Here is a 20,175-nt window from a genome sequence, read left to right on the forward strand (position 1 = left end):
GTTACCGAGATATAGCCATCAACTTCTTTTTTAGGCTTCCATTTCTCAATCGGTGAAAACGAAACCCTTATAGGACCACGTCGTTTTCTGTCTGTCTCCCTGTCTAACTATTAAAAACCCTTTTCCTCAGAAACGGGTGGACGTCTCAATTTATATCATATACTAAGATCTAGTTTCTTGGTGCGAAAATAAATTGAAGCTTTTAAGTCAATGGAATCAACAGATAGGGCCATTTATATACGCGTAAACTCATTCATCAAAATCAATATCGTACTGCCTATTGGTCTAGTATCATGAAATGTGGCAAGAAGAAGGATTTCACAGTACAAGTAAAGGGTAACATCCTAAATTGTTTATGTGTAATTATATCACAGGGTTTTTTTTATAGCAGAACCGTTAGACATATAAAGTTGAAATTTATGTCACCTACTGAGGTCTATGGTCCTTTGGTGGCGCAAGAAAGTTAGTCTTCTAAATTAATGCAGTCAATAGATACTGCCATTTATCTCACATATTCTTACACTCACAGACGCACTCATTAAAATCTGTAGGTTACATTCTGTTATGTACGTGTAGATTTATGAAATTTGGCAAGAAGTAAGGCGTCACAGTACCGGTAAAGGAAAAAAATCAGGAAATTGTTAATTTAAATTATATCACAAGAAAAACGCATATTTTTGTCATCTGTTACTCGACTTCGAACTTGAAATTAAAACATTCTCGAAAGTCTTTGAATTTCTGGGATCGATATCTTGCCAGTATAAACGTCGATAACAGACAAAAATGGTCGAGATTCTCGATTTCCGGAATGGGTGAACTGTCTACATACATAATTAAGTTTGTACGAACCCAGACTGCGCGAGTCGTTCTCGCACCTGGCCATTTTTTAAATGCAGCTACAGTCGTTTCTGGGGATGTAGCAGATTTGCAAGAGACAAATGCAGTAATATAATTCTGGCTAAATAGTTAGGTACTAACTACGGGTCCAAAGGTTGTATTCCCGGTTCGTTCAATAATTCAAATGTGTGTGAATTCCTAAGGGACCAAACTGCTGAGGTCATCGGTCGCTAGACTTACGCACTACTTAAACTAATTAATGCTAAGAACAACACACACACACACACACACACACACACACACACACACACACATATATATATATATATATATATATATATATATATATATATATATATTCCCGAGGGAGAACTCGAACCTCCGATGGGATGGGCTGAGCAATCCGTGGCAAGGCGCCTGAAACCGTGCGGACACTCCGCGCGGCTTTCTGTAGTTGTTATGTCACTTATCGTTTCTATCAGACTGGAAACATCTGCTGTCGCGTTCCTTGTGAGCCACCTTGGTAAACAGAGTGGAGACTCGGATGCTGGCTCTTCAGTTTATCGCAAACTGTACCAGAGGTATCCTCCATCAGCCATCGCAAGGTTGCTTGTGGAGTGTAGGTGTAGATGCAGAAAACCGCAAAGGTGCACCGTGGTTCATAGTGTGTACATGCCCGCTGTATCTGGCTGGGCAAGTCAGTTTAAAGGTCAGAAGGAGAGAAGGAAGAAATGAAGATTGGCGTTGAAAATCCTGTCCACAACGAGGCTATTACAGACGGAGCATAAGTGCGAGTTGGGAAAGGAGATCGGCCGTGCCCGTTTCAAAGAAACCATCTCCTCATTTGCCTTAAGCGATTCAGGAAAATCACGGAGACACAAATGTGGATGGCCAAACGGGGATCTGAACCGTCGTCCTCCCGAATGCGACCCCAGCGTGCTAACAGAGGTCGGGATGTGGCAAAGGCGTACCACCGCCATTCCTCCACGGCTTGTGACACTTCGTAGCGTTCAAACGAACCTTTGAGTTTATGACAGCTGTACCTATTTCTTTTGTAGGTCAGGCGCTCCGCCCGCAAGTTTGCTCCACTCTCCACGCTTTGTTGTTTATGCCACTCTCGACGGAAAGCTATGTCGTTAACACGAGAGGTACTTCATCAGGCTATAAATCAGGTTGACCACTTTCAGTCATATAACGCTCGATTTGGTACTGTTTAAAGTCTAGCGCGCTATAGTTTTGGGAGTATTTCGTCGTGGACGAGATTCTGAGACTGCGTTGGATTCCATTTCACAGAAAGTAAAAGTGATTTAGACCGACGGATAACGTGGGGCACTGGCGTGTATTGTTTCTGATCCTTTCTGTAGCTGTAATTCTTTAGCTGTAACTGTTTTCTGCTACAGGCCCACTAGAGCAATACTTAATATAGATTTAGTGCGTGGCACATCAGTGACCTCTTGAGTTCTGTAATAAGAACAATAGTGGTACTGCAGTGGTTACCAAACCCGATCACGACGACAGTTCTTTGGTTGGTGTGATAAGGCTGTTGATAAAAAACAGTGGGTGTTGGCGCTATCGAAGTCGCATCGATAAGAAGCGCATTTAAACATCTTCTCGAAGATACAAGCCAGGCGGCCATAGGCATCCGCGGACGTTTTGTTCGTGTGCTTGGTTTTTGAGCACGACACTGTCGTTAAATAAGGCTATTGGAAAACAAACATGGAAGCTAGCGTAAAACGATTTTCATTGCGACACCCGAAGAATCACGGAAGAGGCGTCTAATGTTTCGCACACGCGATTCGATGACCCACTACGAAGTCTTTGCACCGATACATCGACTAAGTAACCGCACCGCAGCAATGGCAGCTGAAATGTTTCACAGAACAATTAAGTTATCAAACAGCCCCTAATTCTGCACAATAAATTATACATGGTGTGTAAAATAAGCTATTGAAAATATATGCGCCTAAAATTCCTAATAATGTTTTTGCAATTCTCGCCCTCAATGTGTAGCCAAGAGAACAAAGTGTGCAGGGGCGCCTGGTCAAATCGACGTCTACAGAGCCCTCGTAGATACAGTACAGTAGACATATCTCAGCGAATGCATTCGTATTATTACTTACATTATGAGATCAATCTGCACACAAACTATACCTATATTGAGACACTAAGATTCATACGAATTAGACCGGGAAAATGCGCTTGTCAGAGAATGCAATAAGATTCTTAGGCAATAACTGGTTCCTCGAAAACGATGTGAAAGTTAATGGACGCCGCACTTGCCCACTAACTTTTAGCATGTTCCGAGTATTATTTCCTCTTATCACAAAAGATACACCAAGTAATCAAAAGTATCCGGACACCCTCAGAAACATAAGTTTTTCATATGAGGTGCATTATACAGCCACCTACTGCCAGGTACTCCGTATCAGCGACCTCAGTAGTCATTAGACATCGTGAGAGAGCGGAATGGGGCGCTCACGGAAGTGGCGGACTTCGAACGTGGTCAGGTGATTGGGTGTCACTTGTGTCATACGTCGGTACGCGAGATTTCCACACGCCTAAACATCCCAAGGTCCACTGTTTCCGACGTGATAGTGAAGTGGAAACGTGAAGGGACACGTACAGCACAAAAGCGTACAGGCCGACTTTGTCTGTTGACTGACAGAGACCACTGAAAGTTGAAGAGGGTCGTAATGTGTAATAGGCAGGCAGCTATCTAGACCATCACTCTGGAATTCCAAACAGCTTCAGGATCCACTGCAAGTACTATGACTGTTAGGCGGGAAATGAGCAAATTTGGGATTGACGGTCGAGTGGCTGCTCATAAACACATATCACGCCGGTAAATGCTAAACGACGCCTCGCTTGGTGTAAGGAGCGTAAACATTGGGCGATTGAACAGCGGAAAAACGTTGTGTGGAGTGACGAATCATGGTACACAATGTGGCCATCAGATTGCAGGGTTGGGGTATGGCGAATGGTTCAAATGGCTCTGAGCACTATGGGACTTAACATCTATGGTCACCAGTCCCCTAGAACTTAGAACTACTTAAACCTATTTAATCTAAGGACATCACACTCATCCATACCCGAGGCAGGATTCGAACCTGTGACCGTAGCGGTCGCGCGGTTCCGGACTCAAGCGCCTAGAACCGCTCGTCCACAAGTGCTGGCAGACATAGGTCTGAAGTCAGTTCTGACACAGGATCGTGCATCGGTGACAATTTAGCAATTATGGACAGGTATAGAAGCAACATGGCTCAATATTTTTGCAGGGGACTTCCAACGAGTCCACGGCACGTAGAATCGTTGCACTACGGCGCGCAAAAGGAGGTCCGACACGATATTAGGAGATATCCCCTGAGTTTTGTCATATCAGTGTATGTGTCTGTCCTGCAATGTCATTGCTGGTTTCAAGCAAATGGCACTGGTACTTTGAAAAAGTTAATAAAATGGTAGTTTCATGCAGACGCCACTGGTACTAAAAGGGTAGCGCTGATGTCGCGATGGTTCCTTCTCCATCCTTATCGAATCCAAGGTTGTTCTTTGGCGCTTATGCACTCGTTGTCGACGAGAAGCTAAACACTACTTTTCCCGAATGAATCTTTCCCTCTGCAGCAGCGTGTGCGCTGTTCTGGAACTTCTTGGCACATTAAAACAGTGCGCCGGGTCGGGACTGGAACCCAGAGCCGTGCCTCGGCCGGTATTCTACCTCGCAGAGTTGGGCAGTGTGTGAGGGCGGCGTGTGTTGCCCGCAGGCCCGTCGCCGAGCCCCGGGTCGGACGCGTCGGGCCGCAGCGGCACGCCCTCGCCCTCGCCGCCGCTCAGCGACGCCGGCTCCGCCTCCGGGTCGACGGCGGCGCTGTGGGCGCACCTCAACGCCGACGAGGGCATCGTGCTCGACGACTTCGACGACCTGCCCAAGCGCAAGAAGGTAGGCAGGCGCAGCCCTGGCACTGCAGCTTCTCGTCGCACTGACGCGCCACTCTCTTACAAGCTGCGACGTCGTTTCGAATAGAATTGTGATCCAGAAAGTGCAGAATAATTTTCTTTTTCTCCGACTACGATCACACAATTGTTATCTCCTTAGAATATTGATTTCGGACAGCGATCATTATCTTCATATATATTAGGACATACTTTTAGAAAGGAATTAAAAAAATCTAACCTTTCCTCTAGCCACTTAATTGATTGCAGAATAACCTTTCGTAATAGTATAGCGTCACTGTCGACAACACTGGTTGTCAGCCGGTTACAGCTTTATTATGACGCAAATTTTGGAGTTGTTCTGAAGGACAAGACGGCTAGAAAACTCGTCGAAGTATTGGATAAGGATAAAGCTGTTACTTGGGTAAGCTGTCTCAGATGATTTCCCAACTTCCCTGAAACAAGTAACTTTCTTTCCTTTTGTTAATTCTAGTAAAACTTTATTTGTCTGTGATTTGTGTATCAAGCGGTATGGCATAAAATTGTTATTATATGCTCACAGTAGGGCATGATGCATAGAGAAGTGTAGGGGGGGGGGGGGGGGGGGAAAGGCAGTTGCGTCGCTAACAATGCAGCAGAACGAAGCGAGGAACAGACACAACAGTGACAGATATGGTCTATAACGTACCATTTAGAAGTGCAAACCACATTGCAGGTTTTATCACTGTAGCAGCATATACCTCACTTTGAAATAGATTAGCATAACTCTTAAAATAAAAGCAGACATAAAGTTGTCCTTGTCGACGTCTTTTTTTATTTTTTTAATGCTGACCACGCCGTGGGTTCAAGTTTTCAGAAATTATGCGGACCTATTTTAATGCAATCTTAAGTCTGTATCGTGTTTTTTAAAACATTTTACATAGTACAAAATAAAAACATTTTACAGTCTAAAAAATTTGAAAACGCAAATAACAAATTAGAAAATTTCCTTTACTAGCGACAGTTGTCGCGGACTCGTATAAAGACTTTATCTCATTTATTATATTAATATGTTGTGTATTTTGGTACAGTGACGAAAAACAAACGTGGAACCAACAGCAGTTCTGAGTAACACGGGGTTTAATTGGCAGGGGAGTGTAACAGAAATTGTGTGTGTGTGTGTGTGTGTGTGTGTGTGTGTGTGTGTGTGTGTGTGTCATTTGGTAGCCTGTTCTCTGAAATCCTTGGCATACCGTTCGAGAAACTGGTTTTGAAGGCGGAATCTACAAATATTCGTCGGGCACTTAAATGTCTTTTTCATTTGAGAAACAGCGTTAAATTAATTAGCAGGTGAGATTTCAGCTATTACTGTTCTCGAATGGTAAGGGAAGCAATTTTACTATCTTGGACGATAAACTGGGCCCTATGCCATCTACTTTCCACTGGTGTGTATCGTATAGATATAGATACAATGTTAAAATAAATTTTATCACTTGATTGCGTGTTAAGGACAACATTAGCTTTATGGAAAGACGGGACTTTTGTGAAACGACCACCACCCACAGTATTGAGGCAACATTCAAGTGATTGTAACTCGTTGCCATTTTGATTTGTTCTGACACAGCTTCTTTTGTGACGGTTAAAGCTTATTTGTAAGAAGGCATGGCTGCACTATTGTAAAAGAAAGTGATAAAGATTAGAAATGAAAATGCAACTCACTTATTCGCAAGATAGATATGCGAGAATGAATCTGTGATTGATATAGTTTCATGAAAATGGAAGAACAAGAACAAGAACAAGAGGTGACAGAGGCGTGTAACCAGTGGCGTCCCATGCCATCACGCCGGTTGATACGCCAGTATGGCAATGACGAATACACGCTTCCAATGTGCGTTCACCACGATGTCGCCAAACACGGATGCGAACATCATGATGCTGTATACAGAACCTGGATTGGTCCGAAAAAATGACATTTTGCCATTCGTGCACCCATGTTAGTCGTTGAGTACACCATCGCAGGCGCTCCTGTCTGTGATGGAGCGTCAAGGGTAACCGCAGCCATGGTCTCCGACCTGATAGTCCATGCTGCTGCAAACGTCGTCGAACTGTTTCTGCCTGCAGATGGTTGTTGCCTTGCAAACGTCCCCGTCTGTTCAGTCAGGGATCGAGACGTGGCTGCACGATCCGTTACAGCCATGCGGATAAGATGCCTGTCATCTCGACTGATAGTGATACGAGGCCGTTGGGATCCAGCACGGCGTTCCGTATTACTCTCCTGAACCCACCGATTCCATATTCTGCTAGCAGTCATTGGATCTCGACCAACGCGAGCAGCAATGTCGCGATACGATAAACCGCAATTGCGATAGGCTACAATCCGACCTTTATCAAAGTCGGAAACGTGATGGTACGCATTTCTCCCTTACACGAGGCATCACAACAACGTTTCACCAGGCAACGCCGGTCAACTGCTGTTTGGAGAAATCGGTCGGAAACTTTCCTCATGTCAACACGTTGTAGGTGTCGCCACCGGCGCCAACCTTGTGTGAATGCTCTGAAAAGCTAATTATTTGCATATCACCGCATCTTCCTCCTGTCGGTTAAATTTCGCGTCTGTAGCACGTCATCTTCGTAGTGTAGCAATTTTAATGGCCAGTAGTGTATTTATTCTGGATTTTACTTTACCATGTGAATAGCAATGACCCTCATTTTTTTCCTGTCATTCTCTATCACAGTAGGGAAGCGTGGAATTCGCAGATAAAACAGATCATCAGCAATTTCTTTTTACAAATATACTGCAGCCGTCCTGAGATGAACTGCCTCAGTCACAAACCAGTAATGGCAGTGGTTTAAATGTTTCACCAGACGCGTGGCTGCTAGCTTTCCGCGATCACCTCATCGAGAGGAAGTTAGTTTGGGCTGTAGGCGGAAGTGTGGCCGACGTGCGCAGGCATTCAGTTTGGCAGGCGCGCCGTCTGTAGGGGTGCCGGCGGTGGTGGCGGAGGGTGCTGTGCGCGACACGTGTCGGCGCGTTCCACGTGGCGCTGTCGCCGGCTGATTAAGCCCCTCCCTCCGCAGGGAAGCCAGCCGCGGTTCAGGTGCCGGGCTCTCTGCCCCTCAGTCTCCTGGCTCACTCAGCTCAAAAACTTCACGTAGACGTCAGCTCTACAAAATAGTTTTACGCAAAATAATTAACATATACGATCGTAGATTCTTTACAGCAATACACTACCTTTTCGAAAGCATTCCGTCACATATTACTGGTCCTTAATATGGGTCTTGTCCCTCCTTCACCTTTAGACGGCTTTCAGTGAATTGTTTGAATGCCTGTGGAGGAATGGCAGCCAATTCTTCCTCAAGAGCCGAAACCAGAGAAGGCAGGAATGTTGGACGCTGGAGTCGGTCGCGAAGTTCGTGTTCTAACTCCTCCCGAAAGTGTTCCATTCGGTTCAGCTCAAAACTCTAGCAGTCCATTTGTCATGCTGATATAATCAGTCACCACCTCCGAACACAGTTCTGTAAAACGTGGTCATATCCTTCCGCACTTAGCGTTTACTTCAGCTCAGCCTGCCGCGGTGTCCGAGCGGTTCTAGGCTTTACAGTCTGGAACCGCGCGACCGCTGCAGTTGCAGGTTCGAATCCTGCCTCGGACATGGATGTGTGTGATGTCCTTAGGTTAGTTAGGTTTAAGTAGTTCTAAGTTCTAGGGGACTGATGACCTCAGAAGTTAAGTTCAATAGTGCTCAAAGCCATTTGAACCATTTACTTCAGCTCAGTAAAGGAACCACACGGTAACTACGAACTCCCGCCCCTCACCCCACCTTTCCCAACATCCTCGCACACTTCATTGTTTGCGCTACATAAAATGGCAGGTAATGTTCACCACGCATTTGGCAAACAGAGACCATTCTCACAGGGTATATCGTGAATCGTCGTTCCATTCAGCCACTGTTCAGTGCATCACCACGAGCGCCGCTGAACACTGCCTACAGAAATGTGTGGCCATTGTTTTTCCGTAGAGTCGTTGTGCAAGCTGGACTGCTGGTAGCAGTTTGAAACTTATGAGTGATTCGTTCCGCTGATTTCATGCGAATTTTTAAAGGCACCCCTACGATGCTAGACGGTCCCTGTCCACCAGTACACCTGACGTCTGCTAGGCCTCGGTTTACATGTGATCGTTTCTTCACGTTTCCCTTTCACAATTACATCACCAGCGTTCATCTTGATCTGCTTTATAAGCGCTGAAATTTCCTGATGGATGTGCTTGCCAGGAGATGTCCACGTTCAAGGACGCTGAGCTTTCCCGACGGTCCCACTCTGCTATTTGCCGCTTCTCTAGTGACAAGACAATACGCCACATCATCACCTTCCGTACTGGCGGGTGCGCCCTGGTCACATTTATGGGTCAGCCCCGCAAGAATACCGCTTTTGATCAGATAGTGTATTCTGGTAAATACAGAGTTTCGGTAGTCGTTCTCAGCCTTCCCAGAACTGGCCTGTGGTCGCGCCCGATATATTCATTTTTCTGCTCTATTGTTTTCTTTAGACACTTTCATCAAGCGATTCAGAGCTTTATGATCTCCAACGTTTTGTCACGGATGTAAAGTTTAACGTTCCACCCAAATTTTAGGCATGCATACGCTTTTTTGTCCGTTCCACATTTCAGAACCTAGAGTGAGAAAACTGACTTTGGGGTATTTACTGTATACTATCAACACTATCTATCCAGTGAAAGCTTGCATTCTTTGACTCAGTTTCCCAAGATGAACGATTTCTGTAAGTTTAAGCAACAAGACTGTAAGTAACAAAAGCAAGTGTAAACAAACAAAATTGAAGTTCAGGAATTAATTTTCGATTACCCTATGCATGCACTCTAGTGCAAACATCTCTGGTAAAACCCCCGGTTTCACTATTCCAGAAAGGGATTTTCCGTAGTCTCAAAGTAGTCATTACTCGACAATGCAATCTACAGCGTTGCCTGCTGGAGGGAACTAGATTGATCACGTGCCTAGGTGCAGCCAAGCTGCGACCACAGTATATCAGCTCGGCGCGGCTCAGCGGCCGCATTCAATCGCTGCCTCAAGCGCCGAAGATACTTTCGACGTCAATAAATATCCTTGGCTCAAATGGCTCTGAGTACTATGGGACTTAACATCTATGGTCATCAGTCCCCTAGAACTTAGAACTACTTAAACCTAACTAACCTAAGGACATCAGACAACACCCAGTCATGACGAATAAATATCCTTCATCTGAATCTAGGATCTAACTCATTTGAGGATGCCTATATGAACCTTGCGCATACAACTACAATTTAGATAACATTTCGTTAGTAATGGAAACTGAAACGTTTTTATTATGATGCATATTTTGAGAGGTGCGAGTATGGACCAGAGCAAAACAAAAATGCCCAGTAAGCATGGGCTCTAAACAGCATAGCTGAAGCTATGGACCACAATGGAAACAGGCTGGAACAATTTATTGAGTAGGAATAGCATTAACACTATAAACATTTATTTTAAAATGACAAAGTCACGCCAGACTCGGTCATTGATAATCTAATAGCAATATTAAGTACAATTATCTAGTACAGGTTAAACTCTTCCAATGAAATTATTTCCTTACGGAAACCGATAATTTAAAAATCGTATTACAACCGTACCAATACTGATGATAAAATTTACAAATTAACATCTTAAAAACTGAATCTTTAATGCTAGTCTTCCAGGTATTGTCCTTCCTGAGAAATTTCAATTGCCCTAATCTTACTTACACCTGAAATCAAGTGCGTCGCTTCCACACTTACTCACGAGACAGAATAAGCATAACCAGGTCAACTAACAAATCTTTCAGCTTGCCAGAATATACAAGTGAACATATCAGTTTTGTTTAGGACTTGTTGAAGACTTAAAGGTAACCAGATGATCTGGATGTTCACTAACATTAGACTTGATACAGTCAGGAATGGAACATTCTCACTCAGTAACGTCTGGCCGTGTGACGGCCGTTGCTCCATCGCACAACTTGTCCAGCGGTTTGCTCCATCCGTGTACCCCAGTCCACATAAGTACAAGACAGTGTCACCTCTTATACCTGAAACAGTTTACTATCAGAGACTAGAAATAACAAGTTCTAGAAGACAAATAGCTTCGACTGCAGCCAGTTGACTCCACAGTCCCCGCAAGCGGCCTTTACCAGCGTGGTTAATAAACATCCAGATACAAATGAACATCAACTACTTCCCTGATTAGTGACAATCTCACTTCACGAATCTCATTAGCACAACACATTCAAACAGCCATTTGGTTTGTAAGTCAAATGTTGCACAATACACAAGCAATTTGATGCCGACGTAGCGTAAGGTAATGTTCAGCCAAGATGATGAGCCTATAATATTGGCGAATAGCAGTAGTCTATGCAAACCTTCCGTTAGCCCAGCGGCTGCATTAACACTTCACGTGTCTGGCCACTTGACACGCGTTACACACACCGCTGTTTGCTTTGAGTCACCGTTTGTCTTCCTTCCCTCGTGCACGAAGCAAACCGATCTTGCCAGCGTAGCTTCCATCTGGTAAACACCGGCGCACTCGCTTCGCGCCCCACTTTGCGCACACGCCGAGGTCCATTTTGTCTCCGTGTGCGTGTCTTCTCTCCTCACAACCAGCGATCATCCTTGCCTGTTCGACAGATAAACCCCCTTTTGCTCCTCAGAGAAGTTCCTCATCAGATCGGCTAGTGCCAACCTATAGTGCCGTACACGGTACAAGAGGTATGATAACTGGCTCATATTCGCTAATGTGAAACTTATCTCTTCTACTGAACAAGTGCCCATAACGCTTAAGGTATGTAATTTAGAGCCCATGTGTATCGAACATTTGTCTCTTGTTTTGGTCCATACTACCTTATCTGAAAATATGAAATTCATTTTTTTAACACCGGTATGATTATGTGTGTTGAGAGTACAGGAATGAGAATGTTGCGAGGGATAATGATGCATGGTTTGTAGTATTCGTGAGCGTATATTGGGCTTGCTTATTGGGTGATGAGTCTGTTTCCGCTAAAATATGATCAAAGTACAGAACTATATGACACTCGTCACCATTCAGTGGCCCTGGTAGTTGTTCGGTGACTCCCTGAGGCCATTGCCGTCTTCGTCTTTAACCTCACTTCCTGCCAGCACGAGACGTCAGTGACTAAGGTTGGTGATGGCCGACCGGTGCCGTGGTTTCAGCAGCCTCCGGTGTCACCAGAGCGGAAGTGAATCACTCAGGGACGACAGTCCGCGCGGCGTGCGACGCAGCGGCACGCACGTGCGTGTGATTCACACAGCGCCGCGCAGGCTGGCCGGTTTGTTTAGCGCGCCCTCTCTCCTCCTCCTCCTCCACCTGCCAGCCATGACTCAGGCCGGCCACGCCCACCATTCCTCAGCCGCCGCGCCCGACCGGCTCACTTACTCAACACGATCTCTTACACTCAATACATAAACGTTCTTCACGCGTTGACTATTTGTCGTTTCTTCGTGAATAAAGCCAGTATCTCAATTTTTCATGAGCAGCCGTCTTTGCTGCTATACACGCATTTAACAGCAAGATTTAGTTTGGCTTGACTCTTTTCAGCAATTTGCTGTCATCATTAGGTGCACATCTATTATTTACACATTCTTATGTGTAAATGCGGTATTTTTGTTATTCTTATTGTTGTGTTTATTAGTTTTGCTGGAGAAATTGTACTACGCAACCATGATATTATTGCATTTGGGATCCCTTGAGGCTGTCGGAAACATGCGGCGACATTACAGTAAACGAAAACCATATCCACTGTCTTATACACTGGAAGACCGAACAGCTTCACGAACCAAGTATCTGGTCATTTGATTGGCTACAAGCACACAGGTAAACACACGAGCCCACCCAAGCGGATTCATTGCCAGGTGCAATAATAATATGGTCGACTAGTACGATGCGAATGTAGATATCAACTTGTGGAACATAGTCGTAAACAGAAATCATTACACCGCTTACTCTTTCACAGAGCCGTGTTAATGGGACTCTGTCATAACTCCGACAAAGTAGAAGTAATATTACTGTTTTTAAAGGTTTTCTGCAACTAGTCGTATTTTGTGATGATCAGTTTTTATTGTAAATGCCGATTTCCAACCGCAAGCCAACTCATTAGATGGTACGCAATTTTAATGATTGTTTGTAGCATTGAAGTGATCTTTTTAGAGAATGACGGCGTCCGCGGGTTTAGCCCTCATGTAGAAATCACTGTGGAGGGACACGAAGAGTTAACTGCAGGATGGAGGCTCAGGTGGATATAGGTTGCAGTAACTGTGAAGAGATGAAGGGACTTGGACAGAATACGGTAACATGGAGATTTCCGTTAAATCATTCTGTTGACTGATCACCACCAGCACCACAATCACAGCAGCAGCAACAACAACATTATCAACAACAAAAATTACTACTTTTTCTACCACTACTACATGGTACTACAGCTGCAACCGTACCGGTAGTAAAAAGTGTGTGCCACCGAAGCGAACACAAACGAACGTGCAACACCAAACGGCATTTCTTTCCTCTGCAAATGTTAGTTGCGTGAGAAGTAACAGCATTCGGTCATGTTCTGTTGTCATTAAGTTGTGTTCCCTCGTATTCTCTTGGTTATCGGTGTTTCAGCCAACCATCAAATGAAGTTCACGTGCTCTCCGCTTTCGTCTGTTTTGCTGTCTACTTTTTTTGTTGTTAACATAAGATGCGTGAGCGATGAAGTGGTCAGAAGAGAATTTAGTGTTGCTGGTAGAAGACTATAGATATCATACGTGCTTCTGAGTTCCGTTAGATGGACACCACAACACCACAAAAGCCGAAGAAAAGTGAGTATGATTTCTAGAAAATTGCCGGAACACTCAAAGGTCCTACGGGGCACGCGAGGAGGACTATAAATTCATTAGATGCTTACTCCATGTAGGGACAGAGTGAATACGCACAAGCTTTGTAATATATTCTATTAAAGAAAAAGAAAAGAAAAAAAAGCGCAGCATATTTCCATGAAAGCAAATATGTTCAAATATGTATCTCTTCTGCTGATATATTTTCTAGACATTATCCTCCTTACTTGTATTGTATAGTAATCGGGGCCCTAGAAACGACGGAGAGGCTCCGTCCCCGCCGCAGCCGCAGTGGTCCACAACCCCACGACGACTACCGCAGTCCACTTCACCCCTCCGCCGCCCCGCACCGAACCCATTATTGTGCGGTTTGGCCCCCGGTGGACCCCCCCCCCCCCCCCCCCCCAGGGGACGTCTCACACTAGACGAGTGTAACCCCTATGTTTGCGTGGTAGAGTGATGGTGGTGTACGCGTACGTGGAGAACTTGTTTGCGCAGCAATCGCCGAAATAGTGTAACTGAGGCGGAATAAGGGGAACCAGCCCGCATTCGCCGAGGCAGATGGAAAACCGCCTAAAAACCATCCACAGACTGGCCGGGTCACCGGACCTCGACACAAATCCGCCGGCCGGATTCGTGCCGGGGACCAGGCGCTCCTTCCCGCCGGGAAAGCCGTGCAATGGACCGCACGGCCAACCGGGCGGGCCTCCTTACCCGTAGTCAATAAAATCAATGAAGTGTTTCGATTACTTTGGTGCAGACGTCAGATACTAGCAGCTGTTGAAACGCGAAACACTCGATAACATAAATGTTTGCGATCGCTAATATTCAGAGTGTAAATGCTAGCCGTTCTTCTTATGTTAGTCGTATGTAATTAGTGTTTTTAAATTTTCTTCTCAGTTGTAACGGGGAACCAGCGAAAAGCGCGTACCGGCCCAAGTGCTGAGGAAAGCTGGAGCTGCAATTCAGTGTTACGGTCACTACCTACACAAGAGCACTATCTTCATGCCTTTCAAGTTTACGTAGAAACTGTTACATTTAAACTCTTCCTTTCTTAACGCTGTGTTGATTACTTCATCGAAAACAGTCCACTTTCCATGCAAAGTACGACGCCTATTTTGTTTAAACCTTCGGTCGGTCACAAAATTAAAACCACTGTGAAAACCCTGTGAAGCTTTGCACAGATGTGTTGCGCAGTGTGTACAGTTTCCACATCGCGTCGCTCATTTCAGTTCCGAGCTCACAGTGAACACGTAAAAATGCCTAGAAAATTAGTGTCTCCGCCAAGTGTGAAGTACTGCTAAAAGGTTTCGTCTGATTTCGTGCAAGTCACACAACATAACTGTCACTCATTTCCCTCTTCATGACAATTCTTGACCCAACACTAGAGGGGCAAAGAAGGTGCTTCTGCAGCATTTTCGGAGGGAAGTGTTTGTTCGCCCACCGTACATAAGGAAATATGCTCCCTCTGATTTTCGTCTGAGGAGAGCATGTTGGCACAGACAACGAGCTGCAGTCCAGGGTAGGGAATTCGTCGAAAGCCCAGGCAGCTGCCTTCTGTGACAAGGATATTGGAAAGTTGGTGCCACGCTACGATAATGTCTAAGGTGAATCGGCGATTCTGCAAAAAACTAGCTGGAAGGTGTACCTAAATTTTGCAAATAAAACAGTTTTGATTTTCAGTGTTGTCTGCATTTTGCGAGCGATCGCAGGTTGAAAAAAAAATAATAAAACATCATCGTAACCGCTCTGAACATCACTAGCTACATAGTTTTATATTCTATGTGCCGATTATTAGCGCAAAAATAGCAAAAATAAATAAATAAATAACGCAGCTTTCACAGACTGCTCTGGTGTTCTCTTTTGTTGCCTCTGGCATAAACGACTGTTCAGAGATACAAGCGATTGGTATTGAACCCTGAATAACTGTCTGCGAATGTGAATTCCCTAGTGTCCTCTTCCATTCGCTCCGGTATAATGGGGGCTTTAGAACGCTCTGTGGAGGGCAACGTAGCCGTTTGAGTGTAGTTGCTTGAACGCTAACCGGAATGTTCTTAACTGTGTGAAACGTACGGTACAAGAAATAAAACGAAATTAAACTTTTGACAGGACCTGGCTGGAAGGTTGTTGCTCGTTCTGGTGTGAAGCTCAGACAACAGAAACTAACGGGGAGCCGGCGGCGTCGCGTTGCGGCTATCTCGCCGCCGATCTGCATTGTCCCGCGTCCCGCGTGCCGGCTCGCGCCCACGCCAGCACTTAGTCACGGAAACGCCGGACAAAAGCCGCGCCGCGACCGCCTCTCTCACGGCGCGCGGTCACTGGGGGCCACGAGCCCACGACATCGCCACACCCGCGACAGCACTCGGAATTCCTCTTATCAGCTGTGCGGAGGCGGCCTCCTCCGCGGCAGCTTTCCACGTGTTTCTGTAACAAAGGAAGAGGCAACGTGTTCTTGTAGTGTACTTCGTATCAGCTGCGTCAAATACTGTACTGAACAAAGATCAAGTGAATTGCGTCTCTTTGCGATACAGCATCGCTGTCTCACGCGTTATCACGCTTCTAATCGTATATTGGCAATAGCTCTTTGTGGTAGTTCCTGAAAGTCGAAAAAGGCTAGGTCTGAAGTACACTATCTAATCAATAGTATCGGCCAGCTATGAGTCTACATACACTACTGGACATTAAAATTGCTACACCAAGAAGAAATGCAGATGATAAACGGGTATGGGTATTCATTGGACAAAAATATTATACTAGAACTGACATGTGATTACATTTTCATGCAATTTGGGTGCATAGATCCAGAGAAATCAGTACCCAGAACAACCACCTCTGGACGTAATAACGGCCTTGATACCCCTGGGCGTTGAGTCAAACAGAGCTTGGATGGCGTGTACAGGTACAGCTGCCCATGCAGCTTCAACACGATACCACAGTTCATCAAGAGTAGTGACTGGCGTATTGTGACGAGCCAGTTGCTCGCCCACCATTGACCAGACGTTTTCAATTGGTGAGAGATCTGGAGAATGTGCTGGCCAGGGCAGCAGTCGATCGTTTTCTGTATCCATAAAGGCCCGTACAGGACCTGCAACATGCGGTCGTGCATTATCCTGATGAAATGTAGGGTTTCGCAGGGATCGAATGAAGGGTAGAGCCACGGGTCGTAACACATCTGAAATATAACGTCCACAGTTCAAAGTGCCGTTAATGCGAACAAGAGGTGACCGAGACGTGTAACCAATGGCACCCCATACCATCACCCCGGGCGATACGCCAGTATGGCGATGACGAATACACGCTTCCAATGTGCGTTCACCGCGATGTCGCCAAACACGGATGCGATCATCATGATGCTGTAAACAGAACCTGGATTCACCCGAAAAAATGACGTTTTGCGATTTCTGCACTCAGGTTCGTCGTTGAGTACACCATCGCAGGCGCTCCTGTCTGTGATGCAGCGTCAAGGGTAACCGCAGCCGTGGTCTCCGAGCTGATGGTCGCTGCTGCTGCAAACGTCGTCGAATTGTTCGTGCAGATGGTTGTTGCCTTGCAACGTCCCCATCTGTTGACTCAGGGATCGAGACGTGGCTGCACGATCCGTTACAGCTAAGCGGATAAGATGCCTGTCATCTCGACTGCTAGTGAATCGAGGTCGTTGGGATCCAGCACGGCTTTCCGTATTACCCTCCTGAACCCACCGATTCCATATCCTGCTAACGGTCATTGGATCTCGAGCAATGCGAGCAGCAATGTCGCAATACGATAAACCGCAATCGCGATAGGCTACAATCCGACCTTATCAAAGTCGGAAACGTGATGGTACGCATTTCTCCTCCTTACACGTGGCATCACAACAACGTTTCACCAGGCAACGCCGGTCAACTGCTGTTTGTGTATGAGAAATCGGTTGGAAACTTTCCTCATGTCAGCACGTTGTAGGTGTTACCAGCGGCGCCAACCTTGTGTGAATGCTCTGAAAAGCTAATCATTTGCACATCACAGCATCTTCTTTCTGTCGGTTAAATTTCGCGTCTGTAGAACGTCATCTTCGTGGTGTAGCAATTTTAATGAATGGACAATAATATAGGTTGTGTCCACCTTTGCCTTTATTACGATTTGCACTCCACCAGGGGTACTTTCAGTGATGTTTCCGAATATCTGTGCAGGAATGACAGCCCCTTCTTCCTCAAGAGCCAAAATCAGGCAAGGTACTGACGTGGGACCTGAACTTCGGAGCGAAGCCGACCTCATAACTCATCCCAAAGGTGTCCCATTCGGTTCAGGTCGGGACTGTGGGCAGAACAGTTCATTTCAGGAATGTAATTCCGCACAGACCATTGTCTCACAGATACTGCTTATGATGGGGTGCACTGTACTGCAGGTACAATCAATCATTGTTTCGGAACTGTTCCTGTATGGGGACGCAGTACACAGTTCTGTGAAATGTGCTATCATCCTTTCGCATTTAGGTTTTGTTGGTGGAATACGGACACCATACCCTAATCCTGAAAAACACCGCTTAGGTAACGTTCTCCAGGCATTCGCCCAACCCAAAACCTGACATCGGATTGCCACAAGATTATAGTGAAATTCATCATTTGAAATCACTCGTCTACATTCATCCATTGTCCAAGCCGTCGCTCTTTTCGCCACCTCGTGGGTCGCTTGGCATTGACTGAAGAAATGGGTGGCCCAGAGTAGCTCCTCGAACGTGGTAGCACTTTGGAAGTCACGAGTGATTCCTTCCGCTGTTTCACTGCGACTTTTTATGACCACCCTCCGCAATTTTCGACGGTCCCAGTCTGTCAGTACATATGTGAGTCAGCCTGGTCTTGGTGTATCTCTGGTTGCTCCTTCGCGTTTCCACTTCACACCGCCAGCTTTAGAAGGGTTGAAATGTGCCTCATGCATTTGTTACTCAGGTGACATCCAATGACTAGTTGCGAGCTAACATCCCAAAGATGTTGGGGCTCACATGCGGTTCCTCTTCGTCGAAATGTCTTGCCTCAAACTCGTCTAGGGTTTGAACCGCACGTGTCGCACACGTCCGAAATTAGACACTTGTGGCCCTTTGGTTAAACTGTCTGGATGATGGCAATTGTATGAAACAAACAACAACAGTAATAATAATATCAGGAGCTAGATTAACGACCCATAAATGATGTAGGCCACACAGTTGCGATTTGATTAGAATAATGTTTATTCAGAAAGCAAACTAATAGTGAAAGTGGTCGTATTTAGAGTTACTGTTACACTCGAGCGCATATCCATTTGACACAGTTCGATCATTTACAATTTCATCGCGAATTACAAGTGTAATACTCCACCTCGTTAATTAAGCGATAAGTTAGAGTTCACACCAGCCGCGCGGCTGAGGGATGATGATGTTTGGTTTGTGGGGCGCTCAACTGCGTGGTTATCAGCGCCCGTACAATTACCCAGTACAATTACCCGTACAATTACCTCAGTCCAATTTCGCCACTTTCTTGGATGATGATGAAATGATGAGGACAACACAAACACCCAGTCATCTCGAGGCAGGTGAAAATCCCTGACCAGCCGCGCGGCTGCTCATCGTTCAGAGACTAAGTTCCGCGATACCACAGAACGCGAAATTTTCTAAGTCGTTTCACTTCATAGCTACCTAAAGACCGACCGTCCGCTTTCGCGTCTCCACCAGCACTGTCCCTCTGCCCATTCCCGGACGCGTTCTTCGCGCGCCGAACATCCTCGCTCAACTGACTAGTGCAGTTCCCTTTCCTGAAGCCATCCATCTGATTGGGTGCAGCTTATTCTACATTGCTTTACATTTTAACATTTTTTGAATAATCAAAGCTTGACCACCTTCACGTTCTAAATAAAGTAACAATAATATCCATTACATAATAAGCGTTAAATTCTTTTACATAAAACCACTACAATTTCCTTCGTAACTTTGAATGTCACGGCCAGTAGCCTTACACCAATGTGCTTTCTGATAAATAAATAAAGAACAAAAGTAACTATTATGTACTAAACTTTACAAAAATGGCTCCAAGCACTATGGGACTTAACATCTGAAGTCATCAGTCCCCTGGACTTAGAACTACTTATATCTAACCAACCTAAGGACATCACACACATCCATGACAGAGGCAGGATTCGAAACTGCGACCGTAGCAGCAGCGCGGTTCCGGACTGAAGCGCCTAGAACCGCTCGGCCCTAAACTTTACAACAAATATTCTGTTACCTAATGATTCAGGAAGGTGTCATCCTGTCATCGTTCAATGTGTTTTGTGTGGAGGAAATGATGAGCTGATGCTTAACTGAAAATACTGATAATTTAAATTTACTATATCTTTTAAACAAATAAAGTTACAGAATTGATATTTACATTTGTCATTTTAATGATGCGCTTCTATATGAAATGTCGATCGTTAAGATCGACCAAAGCGTTCAGATTTTAGTATTCAGGTCTTTGTTACAAAACTTGTTGATTTCACTTTAACAGTAAATCCTAATCTATTATAGATATGATCAATATTCGAGTTTATTGGAATCA

General features: G+C 45.3%; 1 protein-coding gene across 2 annotated transcripts in view; it reads left to right on the top strand.

Moving 5' to 3' along the window:
* LOC126161821 (zinc finger protein 395) overlaps positions 1 to 20,175 on the top strand; it is a 515,999-nt gene that overhangs the window by 403,976 nt on the left and 91,848 nt on the right. For both annotated transcript variants that reach the window (XM_049917923.1, XM_049917924.1), the window contains one exon: positions 4,596 to 4,771. In XM_049917923.1, coding sequence (XP_049773880.1) covers positions 4,596 to 4,771 — 176 coding nt within the window. The remainder of the gene's footprint in view (positions 1 to 4,595; positions 4,772 to 20,175) is intronic.

This window comes from Schistocerca cancellata, chromosome 2 (genome assembly GCF_023864275.1).
Source record: "Schistocerca cancellata isolate TAMUIC-IGC-003103 chromosome 2, iqSchCanc2.1, whole genome shotgun sequence".
Classification (NCBI taxonomy): Eukaryota; Metazoa; Arthropoda; class Insecta; order Orthoptera; family Acrididae; genus Schistocerca; species Schistocerca cancellata.